This window comes from Rhinolophus hipposideros, assembly GCF_964194185.1.
Source record: "Rhinolophus hipposideros genome assembly, chromosome: 21".
NCBI classification, from domain to species: domain Eukaryota; kingdom Metazoa; phylum Chordata; class Mammalia; order Chiroptera; family Rhinolophidae; genus Rhinolophus; species Rhinolophus hipposideros.
Genome location: NC_138067.1, coordinates 49,677,065 through 49,691,917, shown reverse-complemented (window position 1 = coordinate 49,691,917; position 14,853 = coordinate 49,677,065). Strand labels below are relative to the sequence as shown.

General features: G+C 45.6%; 1 protein-coding gene across 2 annotated transcripts; it reads left to right on the top strand.

The window, feature by feature from the left end:
* Window positions 1-210: 210 nt before the first annotated feature.
* On the top strand, window positions 211-13,739 carry LOC308490602 (zinc finger protein 552-like). Of its 2 annotated transcripts, none has more exons than XM_081033097.1 (3): window positions 211-448; window positions 3,661-3,787; window positions 5,203-13,739. In XM_081033097.1, exons 1-3 carry the CDS (start codon window positions 416-418, stop codon window positions 6,504-6,506), a joined length of 1,464 nt encoding a protein of 487 aa, XP_080889223.1. In that variant the 5' UTR covers window positions 211-415; the 3' UTR covers window positions 6,507-13,739. The 2 variants fall into 2 exon arrangements, with proteins under 2 accessions (XP_080889223.1, XP_080889224.1); XM_081033098.1 differs by having other exon boundaries at window positions 218-448; window positions 3,666-3,787.
* Window positions 13,740-14,853: the final 1,114 nt, after the last annotated feature.

Here is a 14,853-nt window from a genome sequence, read left to right as displayed (position 1 = left end):
TGTTCCCCTTCCCCAATAAAATCTTTAAAAAAAAAAAGAATACGAGAAACTACTGTCAAATAACGGCTAGTCAAGTTCAGTCATGATCGCCAACACCACAACCCTGCCACCTCTAGAGCGCTGGGACCTACATTACCCGGAAGAGCCTGCACAGAGAGGACCGTGCAGTCAATGACGGGCCAGGATGAGACATTTCCGCGCCTGCGCATCGCGCAAAGGCGGAACTTCCGGCGTCCTTATCATGTCGGCTCTTCTTACTACTCTGTTTTGGTTCTAAAGCGTCTGGTCGGGACGAGAAAGGGCAGAGGAATCGTGGTCTCCGCCGCACTGACACGGGTCTGAAGCGCCGCCAGGGTGACCCGCTCTTGGGCCTTCCTCTCCTGCCGCTCCCGCCCCGCTCCGCCCGTAGAGTTCGATGGCGGCAGTCGCGCTGAGCGGTCCGGCTCAGGTGAGTGCGTGTCTCTCGAATTATAAAGCCCCGGGTGCGGGGCGCCCGCTCACATCCTGCAGCTCAGGCCCCGGCTTCCAGGACGGTGAGGCGCTCGTGGGTGACATCCGGGGTGACTGCGGGTGGGAAAGGGTTTCAAGCGGAGGGGCTGGCGGTGTAAAGACGTGTAGGGGCGACTGAGCCAGGAGTATCTGGGAATCTGGGGTCCGCCTTCTGCCTGCAGGGAACAGAATGAGGAGTGACACCTGGAATAGCAGGCTGGTGTCTCTTATTGTGAGGACTCTGGAAGCCATGGAGCGTTTTAAACAAAGAAGGGACACGGCGTGCGTTTGTGTCTTAAAGTTTCTCAAAGGCTACTCAAAGGAAGAACAGATTGGATGGGGTGATGAGTTCATTGAGGTACCGGGAGGTTGAATCCTTGTTTAAGATCACGTAGCTGGTAACAAACGGACACTGAGCACTGAGGCACAGAGGTTAGGCATCCAGGGCTTAACTGGCTGCAGGGCTAGGGAAATGTACAGCGAGGCATGAGCCCTTTAAACTGCATCATGGACCGATTTCTCTAAGGCCTACCTCTTCATACAGGTTCCCAAGGCTGCAGAAGTGCTTATAAAACCTACACAGGGAAGTGGACGGTGTCCCAGAACCTCAGTGGCCCTGACCTCCACTCACATTTTCTCTGTTTCTTTTTTTCCTTTTAAATTTTTTAAAAATTCACTTTAAATTGTAGTTGACGTACAATATTATATTAGTTTCAGGTGTGTACAACATAGTGAGTCAACATTTATATACCTAGCTGGGAGTCTTTAAGTGCCATTCCCCCTGACCTTCGGTCTGGACACCTTGGAGAAACCCCAAGTCCAGAGTTGTAAGTCCATCTCAGGCTTTATATAGAGGTGTTACTGTTTGTGGCAACCAGTGTAAAATGTGTGGAGGATTATATCAAGAACTGGTACCAAGATGTGCAGATGCTCAGAGATAACTGAGCTAGGAATGTTCAAGAAACCTCAGGTCTCCTTTTTTTCATGTGGGAACAAACAGCAGGAATGAGGACTGGAATGGCTGCCTGAGAAGTTGGGTCTATTCTGGAGGTATTTGGAAGTTTGGATCAGAGGAGGGAAGTGATCTTAAAAGTTCTTACCAGCCTCTATATAGCTGTAGAGTGGCTGCAGACTGTAGGGGTGAGGCAGGAGAAAGGAAGATCAGGTTGCAGGCTACTGCTAACTCCAGATGAGGTTAAGTGGACCAGACTGGTGGCTTAGGAAAAGTGATTGGATTCTCGATGAATGTTTTAAAAAGGCGCAACTACATTTTCTAATGAGAGAGAGAGGGAAACACAGGGTTCAGGGATAACCCCTGTGCTTAGCACCTGTAGGAATAGATGCTCCATCACCCCAGTTGGGGAAGGTTATAGTACAAGAAGTATTCACTAGGGATATCAAGAGCTTTATTTTGGCCATGTTAAGAGGCTGAGGTGTTTCTGAGATCACTAAGTAGAGACATCAGTTGGGCAGCTGGACACACATGTCTGCAAATCAAGAGAGGGTTCTTGATGGAAATATCCAGTGTTCTGGTGTGGGTCCAGGTGAGTGAGCTGTGGTTACACTTAGGAGGGGTTATCTTCAGGTTATGGTAGTAAAGCTATTATTAGGCAGCCAGGTTGGGGAGGATGGGGTCTGAACTAGGTCTCCTGCTTGAGTAGCTGGGTGATGGTTTTGGGTTTCACAAACACAGGTAAGGCAATTAAGTGGCCATGAAGGAAAGACATGTTGAGGACAGGATAGTATGGCAGGTGACCAGGGCTTCCAAGGGAAGAATGGACATGAGATCGATGCAAAGGCCTAGGAGTAATGCAAGCAGGATGACACTTAGGCCACAGCTAGTGCTTATTCTCCATGCTATGCACCCACCTGAATTTTGTGGCAATTCTGATGGGGCCTGGGATGTTTTGTTCATCCTGGAGGATCAGGTCAGGGGCACTTGTTATCATTGGTGAGTGTCACTAGGCATGAAGTGGGTGAGCAATAGGGCTGAGCTTTGGATGAGATTAAGTAAACAGAGACAGCAAGTGCAGCACAGAAATGGAAGAGGTCAAGGGTGTCTGAGATCCACAGGTGATTCTGTGTGGCTAAGTCTGAGGCAAGGAACTGAGTCAGGCAGGGAGGCCTTTAGAAGTATTTGGAGCTGCCACCACTAGTGGGAAGTCTGGTAGTATTGGATCCTGTTTGAATTTGCCAAGCATACTCTAGTTGCTGTCTGCCAACTGGTAGTGTAAGTCCCAGTGTTATGTGCTGCCTTGACATCTGGTGAAAACCGAAGGGCCTGAAATGGCCCAAATGCAAGTTCCCTTCCCCACTCTGCTCCTGTGGATAAATTCTACTAGCCAAACAATTCTTTTTATCAAGTATACCGCACCCATTTCTTCCTTGTACCTTTTAAAATTAGGTTTCAGTTCTCTACCAGCCCATATAGTTATTCAGGTCAACCAGGTGCATCCTCAGGCTGGAACCCAGGGGCACCTCAGCGTAGTGGTACTACAAAGCTTGCATCCCACAGCCCCTAGGTGTTCACTCTTTCCTATAGCGTAAGTCCCGTGGACCTCTGGGTGGTGTCCTCCTCTCCTGGGCTGTGAATATCTGTGATTGATTAAACTGCTGTCAGTCTCATCTGTCCAGTGTCAGGTGTCGTATGTTTGGCTTTAACCATAATCTAGAGCAGGATCCCACCCTCAGCAGTGGGTGGAGAGGAGGAGGTCACTAAGTTACAGTAATGTGGGGAAGCCAGGGAAAGAACTGTGGCATGGGGCAGTGAGATGGTAGTGGCTGTACTCTTCAGAGATGTGATGGAAGTACAGTCTAAGGAATTGTGTGCACTTGGAGAGGGAGTATGTCTGATGGTCCCAGGGCCCTCATTGACACTTATATGACCTTGGCCATACTAGAGGAGCTGCCTGCTGGGAGTTGGTGGAATCTTCTGTGCCAGGCCTGCAACCTAGATATCTATTTGTTCACCTGCCTCTTGTTACTGATGGCTGGACCTCATGACCAGTGAGCCCATGAGGAGACAACAGTGTCATTGGCACTAGGGCCTGGTGCTTCCTCTGAGAAGGGGAACTTGGGAGGGGAATGGGCATGGGCCGAATATATGGGGGATGGGATTGTAGGTTCTTAGGAAGGGGCTGCTTTTGGTTTCATCTGTCCTCATTATGATAGGACAGTGTGACCTTTGAAGATGTGGCCGTGTTCTTCTCCTGGGAGGAGTGGGAGCTCCTTGATGAGGCTCAAAGACGCCTGTACCATGATGTGATGCTGGAGAACTTGAGACTTATAACCTCCCCGGGTAAGATCTTCACCCCCACCTCTGTTTCCTGAGCTCCTCTCTGTCCTTTTCTTTTCCCCAGAGACAAGTCTGTCCTTCTCACATAGGACCACGGGCCCTGTTTCCTTCCCCCATGTCCTGGGTAGGTGCTGTGGTTGATTGGGCTGAAGTGTGTGCACTGCCCTCTTCTTGAATAGGCACAACACCTGCTACCCCTAAGTCTCTCGTGGAAGATTCTGGGGTCGTGTCTTGCAATTACCATTATGGATTTCACCTTGCTTGCCGTCTCCTTAGCCAGGCAAAATTTGTCCAGATCCCAAGCAGCTCTCTGCCCAAGGTTTTACTACTTATGCCTGCCTGTGCCAGGAATTGTCACCAGTTACATTGTCATTGCTTTGTGGACCATGGGATGTTTTTGTAAGACCCTCCCCTCATAAGTTCTCTTTGTAGCATTTAGTTTTCTTTTTTGGGCTGTCATGTGCTGAGTTGTTCTTGGTCACTGCTGGCTGCTTGTCTCTCCTGTTTTTCCCTTAGTACTTGCATCATGTGGGTGCCATGTAGTTACTCATCTTGGAGGTGAGGTGGAAAGTCCTTGGTGGTTCACAGGATGGTTATGAGTCCAGCTACAGCAAGATGGGCTCAGAGGGAGCCTGGCCCTCAGGAGTGGCACCCTGGGGGAAGGCATGATGTCAGGGTTGTATTGAAACCACACCAGAAATCTATTCTATTTGACTGGTATTTTGGTCCCATAGCCAATGGCTACATTCCATTTCTGCCTGCCTGCTACATGTCATTTCTCCTCTTACATCCAGTCTGTGGGCTGGTCCTCACATCTCTGGACTCCACATATCACCATTTATTTTTACTTCTCTGTTGGCAGTGCTGTCCTCTACATATTATGTCATAATGTGCACACGTATTCTTAAACAGTCATAGAACACCAGCTGCTCTTGTGCAGTTGGATATTTTTGAGCCTGGACACACCCTTTTGCGTAGCACTCCTGGGTCAGCTGCAGACAAGATCCTGCAGAATATTTTCACATAAACGAGTAGCAGCTCTGCCTTCACTTTATGCTACCTCCCCCGTCTTGTGCTCTTTATAGCCTCGTCCTTTTCTACCCAGCATTTGGGTGATGGCCACCATCAGACAGGTCTTCCTAAATTTGTGTACAGAGAGATGAGTTGTAGACCCTGTCTCTCCTCCCTGTGTTGCACCACAGGGTCGTGTCCTTCACATCATGAGGTTTCCCACATTCTTCCCACACTCAGCCCAGTGCTGCCCAGTACTGCTAAGGGATCCTCAACCTGAACCCAACTCCAGGTTTCCGCAAACAGTTCATGGACTCATTCCTGCTTGTTTCACACATACACCTGTAACAGGCTGCCCCCTCCCACCACAGTCAGCACACACTTTATCAGTATTTCTTTTCTTTTAGGTTGTTGGTGTGGGGCAGAGGATGAGGCACCTGAGCAGAGCATTTCTGTAGAGAGAGTGTCACAGGTCAGGAGTTCCAAGGCAGGTCTGTCTTTCCAGAGGGCCCATCCATGTGAGAGTTGTACCCCAGTGCTGAAAGATATTTTGCACTTGGCTGATCACCAGGGAACACATCATGGACAGAAGCTGTGCAGGCTTGTCTCATGTGGGAAACAGTTATATTTCAGTGCAAACCTCCCTCAGCACCAGACACAGAACATCGGTGAGAAACCCTTCAGAATCAATGTGAGCAGAGCCTCCTTTGGGAATGACTGCATATTTCATGTGTCTGGGAAGCGCTTTACCTGCTGGGTGGTTGGGAAGGACTTCCTGGCCACTTCAGGATTTCTCCAGGTGCAAACCACTAACACTGAAGAAACTTCAAACACTGGAACCAAGTATGTGGCAGCCTTTCCCAGGCAAAAAACTCATTACAACCCTCAAGAATCCACAAAAGATTTGAGGTACAAACACACCCTTGTTCATCACCAGAGAGTCCTCAATAGAGGAAGATGTTACATATGCAGTGAATGTGGGAAATCCTTTGGCCAGAGCTACAGCCTTATTAGACACTGGAGAGTTCACTCAGAAGAAAGGCCTTATGAGTGCGGGCAATGTGGGAAATCCTTTAGCAAAAGCTGTACCCTCAGTAACCATCAGAGGGTTCACACTGGAGAAAGACCTTACGAATGTAGGGAATGTGGGAAGACCTTTACCCATAGCTCTAACCTCATGAAACACCAAAGAGTTCACACTGCAGAAAGGCCTTATGAGTGCAAAGAATGTGGGAAATTCTTTACCTACAGGTCCATTCTCTTAGAACACCAAAGAGTTCACACTGGAGAAAGGCCTTATGAATGCAGTGAATGTGGGAAATCATTTAGCCAAAGATCCCACCTCAATAACCATGGGAGAATTCACACTGGAGAAAGGCCATATGAATGCTGTCAATGTGGAAAATCATTTAGTCATAGCTCCAGCCTCATTAAACACCAGATAGTTCACAGTGGAGAAAGACCTTATGAGTGTGGGGAATGTGGGAAATCCTTTTATCAAAATTCTGGCCTCATTCAACACCAGAGAGTTCATACTGGAATAAGGCCTTATGAGTGTGGTGAATGTGGAAAATTATTTAGTAACAAGTCCAACCTCAATAAACATTGGAGAGTTCACACTGGAGAAAGGCCTTATGAGTGCTGTGAATGTGGGAAGTCTTTTAGTCAAAGCTCCAGTCTCATTAAACACCAGAAGGTGCACACCAGATAATGGCCTTATGAGTGATGTTATGTCCCCCCCACATTCATATGTTGAAACCCTATTCCCTAGTGTGATAGTATTAGGAGGTAAGGTCTTTGGGAGATAATTAGGATAAAAGTGAGTCATGAGAGTAGAGCCATCATGAATGGGATTAGTGTCCTTATAAGAATCGAGAGAGTTTGCTTTCTCCATCTACTGTTTTAGGACCCTTTGAGAAGATGGTCCTCTATGAAGCAGGAAGCAAGTTTTCACTAGACACTGGACTGACCATATGTGGACCATGATGTGAGATGTCCAGCCTTCAGAAGTGTGAGAAATAAATTTCTGTTGTTTGTAAGCACCCCAGTTTATGCTATTTTATAGCAGCCCAAGCTAAGACAAATGTGTAGAATATGGGTAATCCTTTAACCAAAGATACAGTCTCATAAAAATCAGAGAATTCACACTGGAATAAAGCCTTTATGAGTGCAGTGAATGTCACAATTTCTTTAGCCAGACATCTGTCTTCATTTCACACTTTAGAGTTTACACTGCAGAAAGTCTTTAAAATGGCACAGAAAGTAATGTTTTTGTGTGTGTGTGTGTAGTGTCATTACACTGGAGGAGAGCCTTTGCAAGGATGTCCACAGTGGGGTGATTGCCTGTATGTTCCAGATTCTTGGAAAACAATCAGAAGTGACATTGTACTTTCTAACCTTCCCAGAGTCCTTGCTAGATTAAAGTCATTGCCAATTTTTGTGGCAGAAGTAATTTCACTTCTGCCACCTGGCAGTTCCCCACAGTGTACATCAGTCACCACCCCACATGCTTAGGGAAGCTAACCTCTGCTCTCTCATTGCTGATGGAAATTATAGGAAATGGAACCCACAGGGGATCCTCATTCCCTTCCCTCTGACTAAACGTATGGATGGGACTCAATGTTGGCTCAGAGTACCTGATTGGAGTTCTGAAAGGTGTCTTGCAAAGAAAGACAACATTTCTTAGGAACATTGTTGATCTCACATGAGGTTTGTGATAAAATCTTTGAGGCTTTGAAGTTACCAGCCCAGGAATTGCGTGCCACACATTTCTCTGGTTTATGCAATAATTAAGACCTTTTTGTTTAATTACCTTTAATATTGGGTATTCTGTTCACTTTGAGGGGTGGTTTGAAAGCAGAATTGAGCTCTGCCAGCATGAAGGGGTGAACAGATTTCACTGGATCCCAAACTTCATGTTTTAGAGAGGACAATGTAATTGCAAATGAATGAATGAATAAAAGCTCTCTGCTTTTCAATCTTAACTTGCATTGTGACCCAAAGCCTTTGTTAGGGGCTGAGTTCTGTACCCCAAAATTCATGTCAAAGTTATAACCACCAGTACCTCAAAATGTGACTATCATCGGACATAACACCGTGAAAGAGATATTAAGTGAAAGTGAAGCTATTGTGGTAGACTCTTATGCAATATGAAAGGTGCCCTTAAAAGAAGAGGTGAGGACACAGATACACACAAAAGGAAGACCAGCATCTGCAAGTTAAGGAGAGAGGCCTCAGAGGAAACCAACCCTGCTGACAACTGTTTCTCTGATTTCTAGATTCCATATTTGTGGGAAAATAAATTTCTGTTGTCTAAGCCACCAGTTAGTGGTACTTTGTTGTGGCAGTTCTAGCCAACTAATACAACCTCCTGGGCTCTATGGCCCGGATGCCAGGATTTTTTGTGGGCTCAGACAGAACAGTTGTGACAACCTCCAGTGCTTCTGGAAACACCATGGATATTTTGCTTGCTCACAGTTTATATGAAACCAGGTACAGTTGAGTGGAATCTCTCCCCCAGAACCTGCAAAGGAGCCATGTACCTTGATGTACAGAATTCACTTGTAACACAAGAGGGCAGGGGAACCATAACTGGTAATCCAGAAGACTGGGTTCATAGGGAGTGGAGGAGACCACCTCAGCCACCTAAATGGGATGTACTGCATCTAAAATTGCATCCACAAATACTCCAGTGGCTGTTCAGGATCAGTGTGCACAGAAATTCTTCAACCTGCAGATCCGTGGAGCTTGAGTAACAGAGATTATTGTCAGAAAAATAACCTAAAGGTTTTTGGATTCCCATTTCCTCCCTGGGCTGTTCGTCTCATCAAGGCTTTTGCTGTGCAGGCAGGAAAGCCAGGATAAAGAGAAGGGAGAGCTCATAGTCCAAGGAAGTGGCTTTTGTGACCCAGTCCAGCCACTATTCCTGTGACACAAGTGGAAATAGCATTGCTTGCCAACTGCTACTGAGGCCAGACTGAGCTCGCTAGGACAAGAGGAGAGTTTGTGGAGTCAATATATAGTTACTAAAGCTTAGTTTCTGAAAAGAGTAGGAGATTGAGATTTCTATTTTGAACAGTAAAGGATTATTAATGTGTAATTCACATGCATTAAGTATTTAAAGTGTACAATTTGGTAAGTTTTCCCATACATATGAACCTGTGAAAACATGACGATAATGAAAATACTTGTCACTTGCATATCTACCTCCTATCCTTTTATAATCTCTCTTCATGCCCTTTCTTGCCCACCCAGCAACTATTTATTTACTTTCTTACAGTACATTAGTTTGCATTTTCTAGGCTTTTATACGATTGTAATCATACAGTGTTTACTTATTTTTTCCTCGAGTTCCTCACGTGCAGTCTTGTTTTGAGATACATCAGTGGTGCTTATATGAGTAGTTTCATTGTTTTTATTGCCGAGTACTGTTTTGTTCTCTAGATATATAGCACTATTTTTATCCATTCATCTGTTTTGGAGCACTTGGATTATTTCATTTGGGACTATTTGTAAAAAATAGTGCTCTGAATATTTTCATGACAGTTATTTATATGGAGAGATGTTTCATTGCTCTTCTGGTAAAACTCAAAGTGCAATGCCTAACACACGGGTAGGTGACAGTTAAAATTTTTAAGAAACTGCCAAACTAATCTAAAATGATAGTTCACTTTTGCATTTCCACCAGCAGTGTATGGGAGTCCCATTTCCTCCACATTCCTGTCAATACTTGATATGGTTAGTCTTTAATGTTAACCCTTTTAGTAAATGTGTAGTACTATCTGCGGTTTTAATCACATTTCCCTAGGGATTCATGACTTTGAGCATTTTCTCATGTTAATTTACCACTATTAACCGTGCTAAAGGTCGGCTGCTCACCACATGAAAGACAAAACTCAAGAGGCAAGGTTGGTGTAAGAAAAGCAGGTTTGGGCCAGCCCAGTGGCTCAGGTGGTTAGAGCTCCATGCTCCTAACACCGAATGCTGCTGGTTCAATTCCCACATGGGCCAGTGAGCTCTCAACCACAAGGTTGCCAGTTCAACTCCTTGAGTCCCACAAGGGATGGTGGGCTTCGCCCCCTGCAACTAACATTGAACACGGCACCTTGAGCTGAGCTGCTGCTGAGCTCCCAGATGGCTCAGTTGGTTGGAGCGCGTCCTCTCAACCACAAGGTTGCCATTCGATTCCTCGACTCCCGCAAGGGATGGTGGGCTGTGCCCCCTGCAACTAGAAATGGCAACTGGACCTGGAGCTGAGCTGCGCCCTCCACAACTGAGATTGAAAGGACAACAACTTGACTTGGAAAAAGTCCTGGAAGTACACACTGTTCCCCAATAAAGTCCTGTTCCCCTTTAAAAAAAAGAGAAAAAGAAAGAAAAGTAGGTTCATTTAAAATGCCAACATTCTGGGAGGATGGTGGACTCTTGTCCACAGGCCATCCGCCCCCTCTCTCCCACCTTTCCCCCAGCATGGCCAAAAGGTTTTATAGGCAGGTAAGGAGAGGCAGAAAAAAAGAAAGAGGAAGTTGGTCAGGCAATTCCTCAAAAAAGACGCTTCCCAGATGCTGGTTTGTTTCAGGAATATGCAGATGTAAAAACTTTCAAGTCAGTGTTCTGGAATTTTCCTTGAGGAAACAGGATCATTGAGCCTGGTATGCATAAGATCTGGAGTAAACATCACTGAAATTGGTATGGCAGAGTAAATGTATAGTAAACAGAGTCATTAAAGTTTGGCAGGAAGGGAGGAAAGCAAAGCAAGAAAAACTTTTAAAAAGTCCCAAGCTCAACTACACTGTTAAGTCAAAATTATACTAAGAGGTTTAAATCTCAAAATAGAAGATATAGTGTCAACGTTATGTTACTGGTGAGTGGGCCCTTCTCAGCACAGTGTCCAGGTTCTTGGTATCTCGAGCAAAGAATTGAATGAGACACCGAAGTAAAGTAGTGAAAATGCAGTTTATTAGAAGGAAAAGTACCCTTCAAAGATGTAGAAGTGGGCTCAAGCAGAAAGCAGTGTGCTCAGGGCCGTTATTAGAAGAGAAAGTACACTCCAAAGGGATTGGAGCGGGCCTGAGCAGAAGAATGGGCTCAAGGGGCTCAAGTCTCAAGGCAGCATTACCGTGTTTCCCCAAAAATAAGACCTAGTTGGATCATCAGCTGTAATGAGTCTTTTGGAGCAAAAATTAATATAAGACCCAGTCTAATTTTAACATAGTATAATATAATACCAGGTCTTATATCAAATTTTTGCTCCAAAAGATGGGTTAAAGCTGATGTTCCAGCTAGGTCTTATTTTTGGGGAAACACAGTATTAGGAGAAAAAGTACACCCCAAAGGGTTTGGAGCGGGCCCCAAGCAAAGGCAAAGCTCAAGAGGCGCTGACTGGCGAGGACTTGGAGTTTTTATATCTTTTTCTTTAGAATGGGCTGTTTCTTTCCAGGCATGGGACCACTTGATTGACACCTGTGATTGACAAGAGGCTATTACATCATCTTTTTAGACTGCACTATTTCTTCCCAGAATTTAGTCTGTTATAATGATAATACTGAACTTCTGGGCATATGTGTGATATTATGATGGTATAATGATGCCCAGGTGAAATGAAGGTTGTTGTGGCCTATACTGTGCAGGTGTGAGTAACTGCTGCAATCCAGTTGTGTATTTTGTACCCATTTGTTTCCTCATAAGGGTAGATAATTGCAGTGAGAATGGGAAATTTGGGGTGGAGGGGAGGTCTTTTGGACGGTCGTATTCTGTGGGTTGTGCTGGACATGCAGGAATGCAGAGACCCGATACCTATCTCTAACTGCCTGCGTTGTTTTCCCCTTGAGAGACGTGATCCTATAAAATCTCTATGGGAAGTTGAGGAACAAGGGTCTTTTCTTCTGTATCTGCTTCCTGCTGGACAGGGGTGTAGAGCTGTCCCTACCTATTGGGGGATTCACAGAACTCTCACCCTATCCAATCTCAGATGAGAGGAAGGGGTCTCAAGATCCGCCTGGAAGACCGAGATCTGCTTGGAAGGCTGTGTTGGCTTCTTTGGTTGGAACTGGTAATGTTGCTAGGGTATCATCTTGTCATGCCCGGTCTCTAGTCCTGCTCCCCACATAAGAACACAGGATATGGTGAGGCCAAAAAGGAACACCAACAGAGCCATAGATAGGGGAGTCATACTACTATATTCTCGCTAGTAGCTGGGCCAGAGACACAGGAAGCAGGATCCACACGATCTGCAACCCACCGTGCTAACTGCAATCCGCACTTGCTAGCTCAGCCACCATATTCTTGCTAGCCCCCATTTGTTGCTAGCGTAGCCATGGCAGTTATATTAGTAGCCAATGGCTCAATGGTTATAGCTGACGGCCAACTAGCCACAGCTGATGGCCATCCAATCACAGTTGATGGCCGTTTACTACCTGAGCCAGCACCTTTCCACGTGAGGGCGAGAGCCTGGAAACTGCACACCTGGCTCTGTCCCCACACATCTGTATTCCCAGGCCCCTAAATGAGGAAAAATAGATTTTGGTTAAACAGTTAAAAGTGTTGGCCCAAGAAGCAGGACCCAAAGCCATCAACACAAGGTGGCTGTGGAATAGAATTCTGTTCAGCTTTGTGGAACTTATGGTCTTTTCCTCTGGTTAATCTGGTTATTTAGGTAGTGGTGTTCACCTAGGAGCTGAGTCTGGAATGGCCTTGAGCAGGGAGCAGGGGGCTTCCTATGATTCAGGCTAGGAACAATCTTCAGTTTAAGATTAAAAAGCTGATTTGAAAGGTGATTAAGATCAGGAACCGGGGAGCTAAGAAACGGGGGAAAAGGAAACTTAAAATCCCTATAGGAAAGAAAACTTAGAAGTTTTTCAGTTGGGGGCTGGGCTACTTGCTTGGCCTGTATCAGTTACACCACCTGCAAATGGTTGAATATAAGAAGTTGAAACCTAAGAACAAGTCACAAACAGCCAACTAGGCCTTCCCAAATAAGGCAACTCCTTAAGCTATAGCCAATCAAATAATTTCTTTGCTTTGCTTCCTTTCCCCTAGTTCAGTTTGGTACTGCCTGATTGGAATTGATGTTTGCTCAAATAAACTCTTCAAAATTTTAATGTACCACAGTTTATCTTTAAAGAGAACAAATACCCCTCTCCCCCAAAAATACTTACAAGGCTCATCCATGTCAATGGCCTTTCAGTAAGGAGGCCTTCCTCACTGCTCATCTACTCTTCTCAGCAAAATCACCTTTTCTCCTTGATTCCGTTGCACCTGCCACATTCTAACATAGTATATAATTTAGTATTTCATATTTCCTGTGTTTTCCTTGAATATAATAGAAGACATATAAAGGCAGGGCTCTTTATCTTGTGCCTGAATTTCTCCCACGCACCTACAGAAAGTTCCTTTAAACCCAATACTCAGTAAACATTTGTTAGAGCAGTGAATACACAGGACACCTCAATTTCCTTATTATTTTTACTATAATGGGTACTCAATGTTCTCTGTAACTATATCTTAAGTAATATTGAAACTGGAGGGCAACCGAGTCGGGCTTGTGCTGCCTGCGCCACTCAGCCAATAGACCGACACAGGAGTTGGGCCATAGAATAACTGTTTATTGTCAGAGTGATGGAGAAACTGGCCCGAGTGGAGAGAGAAGTCCCCAGCCTAAGCCCCAGCCCACTTCCACATAACCCCCTCCAAGCCACACCCCGAGCCAATCACCAGAGGACACCTACCCCTTCTCCAACTCAAGGAAGTCCCCAACCCATAAAAACCTGCTCAAAACCTTGCTAGGGGCTCAGTCTTTGGGAAGGACCCTGCTGAGCCTGCCAGCGTAATAAAGCTGACTCTCCTCACTCTCTGAGTGCCGCTTGGGTTCTTTCCGGGCCTGGTATCCGTAAGAAGAGCACTGGTGATCTGAGAAGGCAGCAGGTTAGCACCTTCAAAAACAGCCTTACCATTCTGAGACTGGCTTAGGGTATTGAAGGGAAAATCTGGGTGTTCCTCCAGAGGCTACAATTATGGAGCCTTTCCTTTGACAACGTGGCAGGAACAATGAAGGGAGCAGCCTGGAAAGAACGCTAGACCACAGAGACTGTGATCAATAAGCCTAAGGGCATTAATCATACGTTTGAGGGTCATTTTGTAAGACGGAACTGAGTATGAAGGGGCATTCTGGGCTCAAGCCGCAGGGGGAATGGATGATCTATTGTTAAGATGTAGGTCAAGAAAAGGTGAGGCCTGGACATTGCGAGGCCTCTACTACTGGGGTCCCAACTGGGCCCTGCTTCAGTATGGCTCAGTGTTTTCAGGAATGAAAAAGAACCACATTTTGGAGACAAAATACAATGACCAAGGTTCTAACACAATCATATACTGAGCTTGATTCTTTTCTCAGACTTTAGAGAGCCTTTTCTAAAAGTTCTCTTGAGGTCTTACTTTTTTCACCCTTTACTGATGTGTCCCCAGAGCCATTTCTGCCGCTGTCTTTAAGGAACTGAAGCAGGGCCCGGTTGGGACCCCTCCCAACATCCCAGCCTCACCTTTCCTTGACCTAAAGCTTAACAATAGATCATCCCCCTGCAGCTTGAGCTCGGAATATCCCGTCCCACCCAGTTCCCTGTTTTAGAAAATTACCCTGACACTTATTAATACCCTTAAGCTTATTGATCACAATCTCAGTGGTCTGCCAGGTTCCTACCATCATTGTTCCTGAGTTGCCAATATGGGAATCAGGTTGCCAGAGGGAAGCTTCCATGCAGACCCCCAGAACCATCATGTAGCCCCAGGAGGAATGCCTAGATTTTTCCTTAAATACCCTAAGCCAGTCTAAGAATGTTAAGGCTGTTTTTGGAGGTGTCAACTGGCTGCCTTCTCAGACCACCCGTGCTCTGAAAATAAACGCTTATTCTATGGCCCAACTCCTGTGTCAGTCTATTGGCTGAAAGGCGCAGGACTCAGTAGACATCCGGTTTCAGAACTATATAACATTATTAACTGCATTATGAAATGCACATTTCACAACTGTTTTTCTGAGATAATCTCAGTTCCACATGCAAAACTATACC